The sequence below is a fragment of the Siphateles boraxobius genome, unplaced genomic scaffold (genome assembly GCF_051911475.1).
Source record: "Siphateles boraxobius isolate OS27281-9 unplaced genomic scaffold, OSU_SipBor_1 22, whole genome shotgun sequence".
Lineage (NCBI taxonomy): Eukaryota > Metazoa > Chordata > Actinopteri > Cypriniformes > Leuciscidae > Siphateles > Siphateles boraxobius.
In genome coordinates this window covers 28,073,421-28,089,640 of record NW_027508833.1, presented here as the reverse complement: position 1 = coordinate 28,089,640, position 16,220 = coordinate 28,073,421, and the positions used below count along the sequence as shown (strand labels likewise).

Here is a 16,220-nt window from a genome sequence, read left to right as displayed (position 1 = left end):
ACCCTCCTTGCTAATCTGTCATGTAGTCCGAGTCCCTTGGTGTTGTGTTGTACATCGCCCTATCTTACCTGTGCTTTCACACTGCACGACTCAACGTTTATCTCTTTAGTTGGATTAACCTGATTCCCTATGGCAGAATGCCCGCTTATTAAGAGGGATAGCACTGCCCATTTTGGTTGGCTCTGGCAGGCTTTCTCCCCATAGGTTCGTGCAGCTCCACCATTGGTTCTTTTGCAGCTTTATTCTATAATCTAATCAATATAAGTACTCGTTCCCGATATCTCAGGGAACCGAGGTTACGTTAGTAACGAAGTACGTTCTCAAAGTGATTCCAACGATATAGTTTCTCTGTGCCGTTATCATTATACCTGTGTTTTGGACTCTATTCTTTAATATTGAGATTTTTTTTTCATTGGTGAGAATGGGCCTTAAAAGTAGATAAAAAGTAAAAAAGATAAATACAATAAATGCACTTATAAATTTAAACAGTAAATACAAATTTAGACAAAATGAAATCGAAAGGGCCCAAATGATGCTACTTCTTGTGTGTTCTAATCTACAGTCACATGATCCTTCAGAAATAATTCTTATATGTTGATTTGGTGCTCAATAAACATGTCATATTGTTATCTGTATAATGTATAAAATAGTTGTGCTGCTTAGTATTTTTGTGGACATTGGGATACAATTTTTTCAGGATTCTCTGATGTATAGAAAGTTCGAAAGAACAGGATTTATTTGAAATAGAAATCTTTTGTAACATTATAAATGTCTTGTGGTAACTGGTATGAGTGCAGAATTTTTTTTGCATTTAAAATAACTTAAAGGGAATTTCACTACAACACATTAAATATTATATTAAATATTTAATACAATTATGGAATACTCTGATTCTAACTGTTGGATATAGTCAAAGCTTCCATATTCGTAAAATGTGGACATGCACTGTTTGCATACTTCAGATGTTTAATTAGTGTAATTTTAGAGTACATTTATAAAAACTTCTACTCTTGTAAGCTGACAGTGATTTTAAACCTGATCATCGCTCAGCCTCCATTATAACTAAGAGAAAGTGAGAAAATAAAAGTGAATTCTGCTTAAACATGCACAAACGCACCATAATCTACAGAACCACATTAATTAGTATATCCAAGCAAAGTAAAACAGGTTGCATTTATTAAACTTGCACTTAAAAGCAGAGAGAGGGCAAAAGTAAAACGTGCTATTGATCAGCCTGAACGAGCATCCAGGAACGTCCGATTCAGGCTTTATTATTGAAGTGTACACAAGTCTGTAGAAACCAAAAGCACTGTCATAGGGTCACCAGAGGATTGTGGGAACTCAAGAGTGGGTATGAGAGCGTGTTACATTTTTCTTTTAAATAGTTTGCTTAAAGAATGACCAGTATATTCTCACATACAAACTGTCCTTGCACTAACAGTCCAAAATAAAGAAAAAAAAATTTAAACAAAACATTTGGTAAACATTCTCCACTAAAGGCAGTTCCCTTATATATACTGTGATTTCATCTGTCATTTTGTTTACATAAACAAGTTTAATAACATATCAATCAGTGGTTATTTAACAATTTGGGAAAATAAAGGAAAAAAAAAGCACAAAAAAATGTATAATCTTTTACAAGTAAATAAAAAGATCTTTTTTCATCTCTTTTGTTTTCTTCGGGCGCAGCATAGATTTCAGCGGTTCGTCTTGTGTCGGTGGGTGTTAGCGGATTCATTACCTCATATTTTCTTGGTTTTGTCTGTCCTCTCTTTTTATGCTATAACATAATTAGATTTCTTACATACAAATATTGACAAAAAGATGGCTTAAATCACCAAAGCCATCCAGTCTTTTTTCAATATCAATGGATAGTCAAAGGCGGTGGGCGGGGCTTCAGGTGGAGAGGGGGATCATAGCTGGCCGTCGCTACAGTGGGCGTCTGGGCTGTCCGTCTGCTTCTCTGCGTCCTGACCGGGCAACTCTTTCACCATGAGCGAGGCGCTTTTCTCGGAAAACTCCTCACCATCCGGCTCCAGGCCTTCAGGACAGGGAAGTTTCAACAACTCCTCTCTGAGCTGAGCTGTGTGCCTCTGCAAAAAACACATGGAATCAGTTTCCAAAAGACAACAAATGACACAATTTACATTGGTATGACAGTGTTGTACCTTTAGCGCAGCTGCGTGATGAGACATGGTTCGGCCGACTCTCTTATCGCTGCTGTACTGCTGAATATCACAGATCCAGCCCTCACACTGCGCCATGATCTCCGCTCGCTTCATATAGAAGTGCCGATGGATCACCTGCACGAATACACACATGGTTAGTGTTAAAAAACACATTATCAGTGTTCTTGGAAAAGGGAATTGTATATCAGTTCGCAAAGAGCCCATAAATCAAATGCAAACCTCATATACAATTTTAGTAGCACTAGAAAACAATCTGCTGATCTTCGGATAGAGACTCCAGAGACCTATTGGATTCATAAAGACCAGATGACCAATTGCAACACACAGATAACCAGCAGTCACTGCCTGTCCACAATGTTAATACGAACAAACCAAGTGACCTTTTCGGTAACAAAGACCATAGGCAGGAAAGAGAAGAACTCCGCGCTCATACGAACACACACTTCCTCTTAGTACTCTGAATCTCTCCGAAGGCAAGAGCTGACTCACTCATTGATTCTGCGTCTCCTAGATATTCCTCCTCTCCATCTCACTTTGTTTTCTAAACATGTCATACAGAGTGACTGTGTATTAAACTGTAGACGTGAAGAATTGTTAATATCTGTCACAACACCCTGATTTAACAGAATCAGAATCATTTCCCCAGACGGGAGTGGTTCTTAAGTTGATTAAAACAGCAACAACAAACTTTGTACCACCTGAAAAGGATTTCCATTGTACCACCTGTTGGTTTGTGAAGTCCTCCTGGGAAGTTCGTACTTGCGAGGTGGGAAGTCGTGTTTACGACGGCAGGATCGTTCAAGTCACTTTCGTCGGATAAGATGGTGGTGTACTTTCTCTCAATTAATTACACAAAAATACAGCAATGTTCTTAAACTCTAGTTCTAGAAAATTTAGAACAAAGACATGTGCATCAGGTGCGCTTTGCTTTTTTATGTTTTTAGTTAATTTATGAAGCCACTGCAAACTTTATCATTGCATAGGCTATTACATTTTTATATTATAATGGCATCATATTCTGTGCAGGCAATCAGCTTACTTCACTGTAAATAGAAAAGCCTGACAATATCACATCTAAATACCTTGAAGTAGCCTATTGTGGTATTCCGCCACGTTTCTCACTGACGCGCCCACCTCGTCAAGATCGGGGCTTAAAGAAAATCCCGACATCCCCACTCGTATATACGACATTATGGTGGCGCTCATCTCGTAAATACGATCTTTACAAGATGACTTGAATGCACCATGTGTTATGATAGTGGATATTAGTTCATTTTAAAGTATTAAACAGAATTATGATCCAAACAATTCATCAACTTATCATTTTGTGTCATTTCAAGAACAAAGTCATAACATTACAATATTAATGCAACTTTTTGCAAGAATACAGTTGTGGGGCTATGAGATTAAAACTGTAATAGTACAAGATAAAAAAGATGTTTTGAGAAAGTCAATTTTATGAGAATAAATAAATAAATGTTTCAAGAATACATTTTTAATGTTACAAGAATAGATTTGTTTGGCAAAAAAGTCTTAAATGTTTTGAGAAAGCCGGATTTCTACGTGAACAAATTTGAACAAATTATGTTTTGAGAATAAATTTATAATATGTTTAAAGAATAAAGTTGTAATTGTTATGGGAATAAAGTCATAATGCTACGAGAACAACTTTGTACTGTTTTATGAAATATTTTTTAAAGTTTTGAGAAAAACTTAAAACTCAGAATAAAATCATAACATTATCAAAATAAATTTGCAATGATTTGGATTTTTTTTTAATGATTTAGTATCAAATCCATGTTTTGGGAATAAAGTTATAATGTTACAAGAATTTTCTGAACAAAGTTTTAATTTAATTGAATCTTTTTTGAGGATAAAGATGTAATGTTTTAACAAAAATGCATGCTTTATGTGATTCTCAAAACATAATATAAATCTTCATATTAGTAATCAGTACTAACAACTATACAATAAGCAAAATACCATCAATGTCTGAAAAACATAGAATTCTGAAAACCTTAGATGCCATTTGATTTTTACATGTAAATAAGATTCATAATCATAAAAAAAAAAAGGTTACACACCAACTGAACAAATGCAGAATACTCTTGAATCCACACCAAAAGCTCTAGTGGGGAAACAGCCTTATAAACAGCTTCTGCAAAATCCACCTGTTGTGTCTTCACTAACACACAAAGTCTCTCCCAGGATTAAGACGTGCACTTTAACCTGCTTGTAAAAGCGAGATGCTGTTCGGATCAAACTTCTGAGGGGAAAAAGACGGAGCGCAGGCGAGAGGGATTCAGGAATGAGTGCATGTGATCGATGGTCTTGCCAGTGTTGCCATGGAAACCCCGGCTGCCACTGCACATTACTCGCTGGCTCTGAGCTCAACCTCACTGGCCTTATATCTCTCTCTTTTGCTGTCTTGCTTCATCCATCCATCCTTCATAAATCTATCTTTCTCTCAAACACACAAAGGTCAGCTACCCAGACATGTGACTGTTACAGCCTTTCCCCATAATACTGTATTTGTTTCATATTCATTAAGTTCCTAGAACATGTGTAATGAAATTGGAAAGCAAGCGAGAGAGAGAGAGAGAGAGAGAGAGAGAGTGAGAGAAAAAAATGAAAAAGGGTTAGAAACAGAAATGCCATTTAAAAGAAAATGAACATGAGCGTAGTTACGGTGTAAGGTTGTTGTGCAGGAACGAGTGAGTGTGTTTCCTCTCCCTCTTCTGACGTCAACAGCCCACTATTTATTACCATGCGTGACTGGCTTTCTTTTTGTGTGTGTGTGTGTGTGTGTGAGAGAGATATTGCTACGTGTCCTGCTTTTTTTAAATCGCATGTGTGTAAATCTGTGTGGATGTACAACACTCCAAAACACTGTTTCATATAGTCCTTAAATGAATTATTTTACCCAAAATTTGCGTGCTACATATTAATACATATGCCGATTTTAAATACTTCAACCTTCAACACAAGAAATTTGTATTTTTGTATAATAGGAATTTATTAAATTGGTATTTAAAAAAACAACAACTTTTACCTAACAATTGCTTGCGCTGCATTGTGCCTGCAACAGGCTAATGGAAAACTCGAAACTATCGGAATCAACTATGAGTGGAGTTTCATTAATGAGGTTCTATCTTCTGTAAGGATGCTGCCTATGTAGGTAGTGATGTGACGGTGAGGAAATTTACCCACTGGTTAACCGATGCGTGACAACACCGTTGGAGTTTCTCTCTTCTCCACCTCGCTTTTAAATCGCTCATGAATGCCCAAGCGACTGTGCACATTTTACGAATTAGCAGCAATTTGGGGGCGGCAATTACTTGAATGGTGGGTTCTTATTATAGTTAATGAAAAACACAACAACAAAACAGTACAATGACTAATGACTTATATTAAACAAAACTTGACCTGTTACCTCCAGAGGCAGCCACCTTCATCAGGCAAAGTTTACAGATTGCCTCAATGTTTGCAGGTTCCCTATTAGCACTGGGTTTAATGTTGCTCAATAGGCGCTTTTACATTTCAAAACGATGATAGGGGGCGGTGCCACGGTGGGCAAGTGATGTAATCGGCGCGCGGCTGATCACTGTGTAACACCAGTAACACTGACAATCGCAGCAAGCCTAGTAGTAGGCAATTAACGAGACCCCGACGATCTCAACAGTGTGGGCGGCGTTAGATGTTCAATAACTATATATCGCTGGTCACGTATTTCAAACTTCGTTTTACCCCTAAATGAAGAACGAAAAAGAACTTTGGCGTGAGTATATCGGGGCCTTAAATGTCCATGTGCTTAGGCTATTTAAGATTATGCTGAACTTATGTCTGATAAAACCAACTTCAATCTCAATGTAGATGACGTCACAGGTCTCTCTTAAAAGCAAATTTCTGAGGGGATGAGAGAGATCCTTTCTCAACACAAAAAACTCTACACTAAAGCTCCCATGATTCAAACTGCCTTCAATACCTTACATTCAGGCCGGTGATGCCCGGGTCAATGTATAAACAACCCGCAGCCGACCAACGTTTTCAACTAACCCGCCCGCAACTCGGACCGCAAAAAAAGAAAGAAAATATACCCGACCCGCTGTGATGGTTTCCCGGGGCTGCACTTGTGACGCGCTATGTTGGTCGTGCCAGTTTTGTGGCCATCAAATGTGTAAATAGCATTCGCAAGAAGTACACATGACAAAGCCAGCACATTGGTCATCATCTTTCATTATTTCGGCAAATGTCTCCCACACTTTGCTCTTTCTATTTGTGTATTTGCTGAGCTTCCACTCCCCAGTCTTCACCTTTTCTCTTGGCGCCTCCATCTCTACCTGCAGACAGAGCTCGTGCCTCGTGCGTCATCTTCGCGCCAGTTATTCAGCCAATAAAGTGTAGGCCTATGTATTTCATAGAAAATTGTGTATAGTACTATATAAATTACAAAGGTTTAATTAGCATCTTTATTTTAAACGACCCGACCAACGGCAACCCGAACATCATTAAAAATATATTTGGATGACTCGTAACCGCAGGTGACCGCAGGCACCCGCTCATTTTGGATCAACCCGCGCATCACTGATTCAGGCCCACATGGAGTCTACAAACAGTCTACACATTTTATACATCCTCCGCTCCATGCATGTTTGTTTATTAAACATTTTGCCTAGTTTAATTATATATTCAGTAACTTTTCACATATGCATATTCTGTCTGGCCCAATACATAATTCATCAGTAAGTATGAGTCCTATACGAGCTTCTGTGTTATAGCAGTCGATGCTCGGTTCTGCCCAAACGACAACCCCACGGCCCTTTATCCCTCTTTACAATGCTCTGGTTGCCATAGCAACAGCCTGTTTAGTGTCCACAGTGGGATACAGAGGTAATGTACCAGCCACATGACTGCCTGAGGTGGCGAAGCAGCCGTTAGGCATGACATCAAACTCACAAATACCAGCTGAAATATCCATACTAGACCTAAGCTGACATGGACGGATAATGCCAGTGTGACGTGTGATGACACGTAGTCAGCTCCTCCTCCTCTCTCTCTTTTCACTGAGCATATGGATGATTGCTATCTGGTGGGGGGGGGGGGGGGGGGGGGGGCATCAAATCATCATATTAGAATGATTTCTGAAGGATCACCTGACACTGAAGACTGGAGTAATGATGCTGAAAATTCAGCTTTGATGTCACATAGAAAACAGCTGTTTTACATTGAAATAATATTTCACAATATTACTGGGTTTGTATTTTTAATCAAATAAATGCACCCTTGGTGAGGACACACACAGTGCATTCAGAAAGCATTCAGAGGGCTGTCATGTGGCTTTTACTGAGGAGTGGCTTCCATACAGGCCTGATTGGTGGAGTGCTGCAGAGATGGGTGTTCTTCTGGAAGGTTCTCCTCCCTCCACAGAGAAACGCTGGATTTCTGTCAGGGTGACCATCGGGTTCTTGCTCACCTCCCTGACTAAGGCCCTTCATCCCCGATCACTCAGTTTGGCGGGGTGGCCAACTCTAGGAAGAGTCCTGGTGATTCCAAACTTCTTCCATTTATGGATGATGGAGGCCACTGTGCTCATTGGGACCTTCAATGCTGCAGAAATTTGCCTGTACCCATCCCCAGATCTGTGCCTCAATACAATCCTGTCTCTAACAGACAATTCCATGGAATTCATGGCTTGGTTTGTGCTCTGACATGCATTGTTAACTGAGGGACCTTATATAGACAGGTCTGTGCCTTTTCAAATCATGTCAAATCAACTGAGTTTACCACAGGTGGACTCCAATCAAGTTGTAGAAACATCAAGGATGATCAGTGGAAACAGGATGCACCTGCGCTAAATTTTGAGTGCACATGTGATTTTTTTGTTTTTTATTTTTTAAAACATTTGCAAAGATTTCAAACAAACTTCATGATGTCATTATGGGGTATTGTTTGTAAAAAAATTTTAGGAAACTAATGAATTTAATCCATTTTGGAATGAGGCTGTAACATAACAAAATGTGGAAAAAGTGAAGCGCTGTGAATAATTCCGGATGCACTGTGTGTATATACTGTATATACAGACATGGGCAGTATTTCAATTAAATGTATTTTAAATACGTATTCAATTACTTTAGCGTATTTTGTAATTGGTATTTTGCAGGTGTGGAAAAAATAAAATGTAATTTGTAACAAAATATTTTGAGGGAGTGTATTTAGAGTATTTCAAATACTTAAAAACTTCACCATAGTAAATGATTTTGCCATATTTTCGGTCTGATGTTGGCAATGGCAATGTCCAGGTTAGATGCACGAAGTTTTGAACTCTTAAAAACGGCATTAAGGTAAAGTGTTTTGTGAAAAATATACAGTCTACACACACACATATTGCACACTGAACGGCAGTATAGAGAAAATAATTGGGCCTTATGAGATCAATGCACTGTGTTGTCATTCATAAAAGTACATCATAGGCCCTACCTATTATGAAACGGCGGCATCTGTCGTAACTCCACTGAAATCTCCATGCTAAGCGTTCACAATATAACATCCATCTGCAGTTTTTACATGGTTTCAAACGTATTACATATGAGAAATATTGATATTGATTTTGTATAAAATAATCATCAATCCTATTGTTTTTCAGTAATTGCGCACGCAGCGTGATTCTACTATGGAAAAGGCATACGCGGTCAGGGCAGTTAGAGTCTCGTGTGTAAAACAAACCCACACATATTATGATTAATATGATTAATCATATAAATTATGATTAAAATGGAATTTTGATTTTGTGACAAATTCTTGGTCTGTTATTTTTACACAAAAATCGCTGCAAAAGATGCTTTCCAACAGGTTTTATCATAGTTTTTGTCCAACTCCATTGACTTGTATTAGATGTTCTGTGAGGTACGGGATTACTCCGCCGCCGGAAACGGAAATGGGATTGTTTGTATTCTTTCTGTAGTCTTCCAGTCGCGGTATCGTAGGCTACGCTATCCAAACATTGGCAAAGGGGCATTATCGCCACCAACTGGGCTGGAGTGTCTATTATTCAAGCTCTCAATGGAAGAATGTCCAGTTGTAAGGTGTTTGGAAAAATAGGTCCACAGTTTTACAACGAATGGTAAAACACCTGTTGGAAAGCATTTTTTGCAGCGATTTTTGTGTGAACATATCAGTGAACAGCCCAGGCCACTCGGTGAGTTTCACTTCTATGTAAACTAAAGTTTAATGCGTTTTAGGAATGATTCTTCCAGTGGGGGGGGGGGGGGGGGGGGGATATGCTAATACAGAAACCAAAAATTCTCGGGACAGTAGCATTTGTCCTAATTTCAATCTTAACCGTTCTATATCATCAGAAATGATCTTAAAACAGGGCTTCAAGTGTAAAATACCGGACTTGTTCTTTAAGGCACGAGTAGAGTAATGGTGATAAAATGGCTACGTAGCCTACATCAAATACGCTTTGGTATTAAGGGCAGCCTACCACACCATTGATGTGAACTTAGCTATACATGCCATTTACGTCAGAGGGAGCTATTTCAGGCCCTGTAGGGATTTAGTGAAATGCCCATACTTTTTTATTTTGCTACTTCGCCATTTTGAATTTACACATTTCTCATATTTGTGTTATTGCTACTATTTGTGTTAGTGACCTTTCAGTAATAAAAAAAGACTTAAGATTATTGTGGGAGTGTTTTTGTATTTTCAAAATACTAATTACTTGTATTTTATTTAAAAACATTTTTCACATCAGTATTTCTTATTTTATTTTGTTATATTTCATGAGCCAGTATTTGTATTTTGTAACAAAATAGTTTTTGATATATTTGTGGCCACCTCTGTGTATATATATATATATATATATATATATATATATATATATATATATATATATAGGTCCTTCTCAAAAAATTTGCATATTGTGATAAAGTTCATTATTTTCCATAATGTAATGATAAAAATTAAACTTTCATATATTTTAGATTCATTGCACACCAACTGAAATATTTCAGGTCTTTTATTGTTTTAATACTGATGATTTTGGCATACAGCTCATAAAAACCCAAAATTCCTATCTCAAAAAATTAGCAAAATTAGCGTGTTTTTAATACAAAAAAAGTCAACCTTCAAATAATTATGTTCAGTTATGCACTCAATACTTGGTCGGGAATCCTTTTGCAGAAATGACTGCTTCAATGCGGCGTGGCATGGAGGCAATCAGCATGTGGCACTGCTGAGGTGTTATGGAGGCCCAGGATGCTTCGATAGCGGCCTTAAGCTCATCCAGAGTGTTGGGTCTTGCGTCTCTCAACTTTCTCTTCACAATATCCCACAGATTCTCTATGGGGTTCAGGTCAGGAGAGTTGGCAGGCCAATTGAGCACAGTAATACCATGGTCAGTAAACCATTTATCAGTGGTTTTGGCACTGTGAGCAGGTGCCAGGTCGTGCTGAAAATGAAATCTTCATCTCCATAAAGCTTTTCAGCAGATGGAAGCATGAAGTGCTCCAAAATCTCCTGATAGCTAGCTGCATTGACCCTGCCCTTGATAAAACACAGTGGACCAACACCAGCAGCTGACATGGCACCCCAGACCATCACTGACTGTGGGTACTTGACACTGGACTTCAGGCATTTTGGCATTTCCTTTTCTCCAGTCTTCCTCCAGACTCTGGCACCTTGATTTACGAATGACATGCAAAATTTGCTTTCATCCGAAAAAAGTACTTTGGACCACTGAGCAACAGTCCAGTGCTGCTTCTCTGTAGCCCAGGTCAGTCACTTCTGCCACTGTTTCTGGTTCAAAAGTGGCTTGATTTGGGGAATGCGGCACCTGTAGCCCATTTCCTGCACACGCCTGTGCACGGTGGCTCTGGATGTTTCTACTCCAGACTCAGTCCACTGCTTCCGCAGGTCCCCCAAGGTCTGGAATCGGCCCTTCTCCACAATCTTCCTCAGGGTCCGGCCACCTCTTCTCGTTGTCCAGCGTTTTTTGCCACACTTTTTCCATCCCACAGACTTCCCACTAAGGTGCCTTGATACGGCACTCTGGGAACAGCCTATTTGTTCAGAAATTTCTTTCTGTGTCTTACCCTCTTGCTTGAGGGTGTCAATGATGGCCTACTGGACAGCAGTCAGGTCGGCAGTCTTACCCATGATTGCGGTTTTGAGTAATGAAACAGGCTGGGAGTTTTTAAAAGCCTCAGGAATCTTTTGCAGGTGTTTAGAGTTAATTAGTTGATTCAGATGATTAGGTTAATAGCTCGTTTAGAGACCCTTTTCATGATATGCTGATTTTTTGAGATAGGAATTTTGGGTTTTCATGAGCTGTATGCCAAAATCATCAGTATTAAAACAATAAAAGACCTGAAATATTTCAGTTGGTGTGCAATGAATCTAAAATATATGAAAGTTTAATTTTTATCATTACATTATGGAAAATAATGAACTATCACAATATGCTAATTTTTTGAGAAGGACCTGTATATATATATATATATATATATATATATATATATATATATATATATATATATATATATATATATATATATACACACACACACTGTAAATAGATATATATGTCTCATGTCTGTGAGGCAAGTAGCCTATACGTGGAGTTTCCGTTCATTTTTGTGACACGCTCCAGTTCAGGGTGACCGAGATGGCAGAAAGCACATCCTTTTTCTTTTCTTTATATAACAAAAGCACGTTTTGTTGTTATTGTGTACACAAATAAAAGTAAACCATTCAGTTTTGAATGATGCATTACTGCTGTGTTGAGCTTTTCTTCTACCCTGATGAATCCCCCACTCCCTGCTTCTGAAAAACACTACCCACAGCATGTTGCTGCTGCCATCACCAACCAGTGCCTGGTTACCTCCATACATAATGCTTGGAACTAGAGGTTCATCAGATCAGAGAATCTTGTTTCTCACTGTCTGAGAGAGTCGTTTAGGTGCTATTTTCTGCAAATGCCAAATGTGGGTTTTCATGCGTTTTCACTGAGGATAGGCTTGAGTCTGGCAACTCTGCCATAAAGCCCAGAAAAGTGGAGCGTTGCAGCGATGTTTGTCCTTCTGTAAATTTATCCCATCTCCATATATGAGCTCAACCAGAGTGACCATCAACTTCTTGGTCACCACTCTAACCAACGCCCATCTCCATTTAGCCAGAAGGCCAGCTCTAGGAAGAGTCCTGATTGTTCCAAACTTCTTCCATTAAGGATTATGGATCCTCATGCTTCTTGAACCTTCAATAAAGGTGTATTCTGACACAATCCTGTCTCTGAGCTCTACATGCAGTTCTTTTGACCTCATGGCTTGGTTTTTGCTCTGATATGCATTTTCAGATGTTGGACCTTTTATTGAGAGGTGTATCAATGCCTTTCCAAATCATGTCCATTCAATTGAATTTGCCACAGGTTAACTCCACTCAAAGTGTAGTGACATCTACAAGCGAAATTGGAATGCTCCTGAGCTAAATTCCAAGTGTCCCAGAAAAGGGTACGACTACTTATGCAATGCAATTATTTCAGTTTTTTATTAGGTGTTCAAGCACTTTAGTGCTGAAAACCTATTGTAATTGCTATTTGAAAAAAAATAATTTCCCCTAAAACGCATTTTGCAGCCGAAACCGTAAGACCTAGAGACTTGAAACTCGGCCAGATGGTAGGCCACACTTTTGGGGAGAACCTATCAGAGTATGACCCCGAATGGCACCACTGTGACACCACTGTGATCCTTGGCTCAAGACGGACAAAATGTATATCTCCAATTTCGATTTGGGCAAGAAAAATTTTCCGCTATGTCGAATTTTGTCCAAAACCTACTTTTGCGAACTAGTCCCTGGTTTTTCGCCCGATCGGAACCAAACCAGTCTAGGCCTATTCTCTGGACTCTCTAGATCAATAATTATCGAAAAAAAAGTTGAAATTTTGCAATTGGGTGGCTGTAACAGGGTCATTTAGAAAAGGTGCGTGACAAAATACAGTCAAAAGCCTATAAATCATAAATAAAAAATCAGAACTTCACAAAAATCGATGAGCATATGTGTCATGACATGGTGAAGAAGCATGCAAAGTTTCATGGAGATCGGACAATAGGTGGCGCAATAGCTGTCAAAAAGGTCTCATTATTATTAGGTGTTCAAGCACGAAGTGCTGAAAACCTATTGTAATTGCTATTTGAAAAAAAAATTCCCCTAAAACGCATTGTGCAGCCCAAACCTTAAGGCCTAGAGCCGGGCTATTCAATTGGCGGCCCGCGGGCCAGGTCCGGCCCGCCAATCATCTCCATCTGGCCCGAGGGCACCCCAACCGCCCTCCTCTTCTTTTCCTGGCGGTGTGGCTAAATTTGGTTAGATATGCGCTAGACCGCAGTGGCGTCTGCAGCTGTACGGCTATACGCACTGTGTGTGTACCATGAGCGATCCGACTGACCTGAGAAATGTTTTCAGTCCAAATATTTCAGCAGTTATTATGTGTGTGTCCCGTATTTCTGTCGACTGAACCAGCGATATCAATCATTCCTGAATTAATCATTCTTTGGTTCGATTATTTCCTTTCCATGAATTGGCCAAACGCGCTTGCATAACGGTCTGAAACGATTCGGATTCGTTAGGACCGTTCTGTAACTGAATCATCTGAAGCGGTTTCTCGGTCAGTAACAACAAATAGAGAACAAATAGCGCTGTTTTCCGTTGTCTCACTAGTTTACTTTGAACTTCGCAGCGTGGCCCAGTGGATAACGGAACGCAAGCTTAAAGGAGTTGCGTTTACTCCCAGTCCCGGATACTATTATTAAACAGCGTTGCAACATCCAGTGAGAAGCGTTTCAGTCTGACACATCTCTCTGTTACAAACCATAAATCACTCAATGATTTTAACTATTTTTAAATCAGATGAAACAGCCTCAACATTCCCAACACGACTGATGAGGTAAATAGCAGAAACATTGTGCCATGAACGACTAGAAGACTAAAAGTTAGTCTTAAAAGACTAAAAGACTAGAAGTTAGAAGACTAAATCCCTAATCACCAGCCTTACAAACATTTACAATGAATGTAGCCTACTGTAGTAATTTACCATGGTTTGGGCAGAAATGTGGAATATTTATATTGAATACTATGTTATAGTCATTTATATTGCATTAGATTTATTAGGGGGCCATAGAAATATATAATTAATTGTGTGTATAGTTTTTACCTGTTTAAGCATTTATTATACAGTGTGAGTGAGTAGCCATGCATGATTTTACCTATGATCTCACTGTCAGAATATTTTAATTTAAGCCTATAATAATTATTAATAAAATAATTCTTACCAATAGCTATGATCTTGTATAATTCATATATTTGTACATAGGAGTAAATAAGTTATGTATTATGGTCTGATAAATCTGCATACTATTGGGTTCCACATTTCCAAGTAAATAAAATACTTTTATGTATACCTAAGCTTACTTATTGATACTGTTATGTTTCAATAAATAAGCTAAACTCATCGGCCCACCTCAACTTTTCGATTTAATAATCCGGCCCTCGAATGAAACTAATTGAATAGCCCTGGCCTAGAGACTTGAAACTCGGCCAGATAGTAGGCCACACTTTTGGGGAGAGTATGACCCCGATTGGCCCATAGTTGGCGCTACAGCAACCAAAAGTACTTAATTGGTCATAACATGGTGAAGCAGCATGCAAAGTTTCATGGAGATCGGACCATAGGTGGCGCTATAACTGTTAAAAAGCTTCAAAACCATGTATTTCCTATGGTAAATTGCCTGTATTAGCTGTAAATGGTCTATTCCATCTATGATCATTTACTGTTCATATCATAATGTTCAAAACCATCATAAATCATTCTAGAACGTGGTATATCATGGTAAATCATCATATAACATGGTAAATCATGCTAGAATCATATTAAATCATACTAAAATGTGTTCAAATGTGGTAACCCATGCTAGAGCAGGGTAAATCATGGGGAATCATACTAGAACTTGGTATATCATGGTAAACTATGGTCAATCATGGTCTATTACATCTATGATGTCAGTGGTTAAATGCTTGCTACATAAAACTTGATGTCTTTTGATGCTTGTGTGGTTAAAAATCTTAAATGCCTTAACTGCTTGAACACCGATAAATGCTGCTTGCAGCTTTAATTTTTAATAAATTTGCAAAGTTGTCCCAAGTGAGTTTTTTGCATTTTGTCATTATAGAGTATGGAGGGTAGATTGATGTGGGATTTGTTTTTTATAAGTTTTTTAAAATAAGCCAGCAATAACAAAATGTGAAAAAAATTAGGGGGTTTGAATGCTTTCACAAGCCACTGTATGCATGCATGTATGCATGCATGTATGCATGTATGTATATATATACACACATACACACACCTCAAAAGTTTGGGGTTGGTGAGATGGTTTTTGAAAGAAGTCTTCACAAAAGTAGGTATGAAGTAAAACAGTCATTGTAAAATATTAAAATTAATTAAAAAAATAACAGTTTTCTATTTAAATATATTTAAAAATGTTATTTATTCCTGTAGCAAAGAACAGCATTTATTTGAAACAGAACAAACCCTAAACTTTTGAACAAACTTTGTTCACTTTTGTTCACAAAAAAAAAAAAAAAATTATTCATATGTATATAATAAATAATGTTTTATATAGAATCCCCCCCCCCATATTTTCTCCAAATATCGCACGTTTATATGTGCATGCATGAACCTCGGGCACGATAAGTGTTTGTGATGATGGAAATCTAACCTCTTTAAAGCAGGGTGAAGGGTTGCGGATCTGTTCTAACATGGCCCACTTGACGGTGGCCTGCCGGATGTTTCCGTCGTACTCTCTGGAGCTCTGCGTTCCACTCGGCGTGCCCCGGGAACGCTCGTAACCTGGTTCGTTGAAGTACGGCTCAGCCACCAGGATCAGAGACTGGATTGATACCAGCACCTAAAATAGATAGACACACACGTGTTATACATCCAAGGTGGAAAGACACACAGATCAGGTGAAAAGGTGAAGAACA

General features: G+C 38.6%; 1 protein-coding gene across 12 annotated transcripts in view; it reads right to left on the bottom strand.

Annotated features, from left to right (window-relative positions):
• Positions 1–1,154: 1,154 nt before the first annotated feature.
• birc6 (baculoviral IAP repeat containing 6) overlaps positions 1,155–16,220 on the bottom strand; it is a 117,576-nt gene continuing 102,510 nt past the window's right edge. For all 12 annotated transcript variants that reach the window (XM_077239452.1, XM_077239444.1, XM_077239446.1 and 9 more), the window contains exons 72-74: positions 15,956–16,144; positions 2,169–2,303; positions 1,155–2,093 (exon numbers count right to left, since the gene is read on the bottom strand). In XM_077239452.1, the coding sequence (XP_077095567.1) occupies positions 1,914–2,093; positions 2,169–2,303; positions 15,956–16,144 (504 nt within the window). In that variant the 3' untranslated portion in view covers positions 1,155–1,913. The remainder of the gene's footprint in view (positions 2,094–2,168; positions 2,304–15,955; positions 16,145–16,220) is intronic.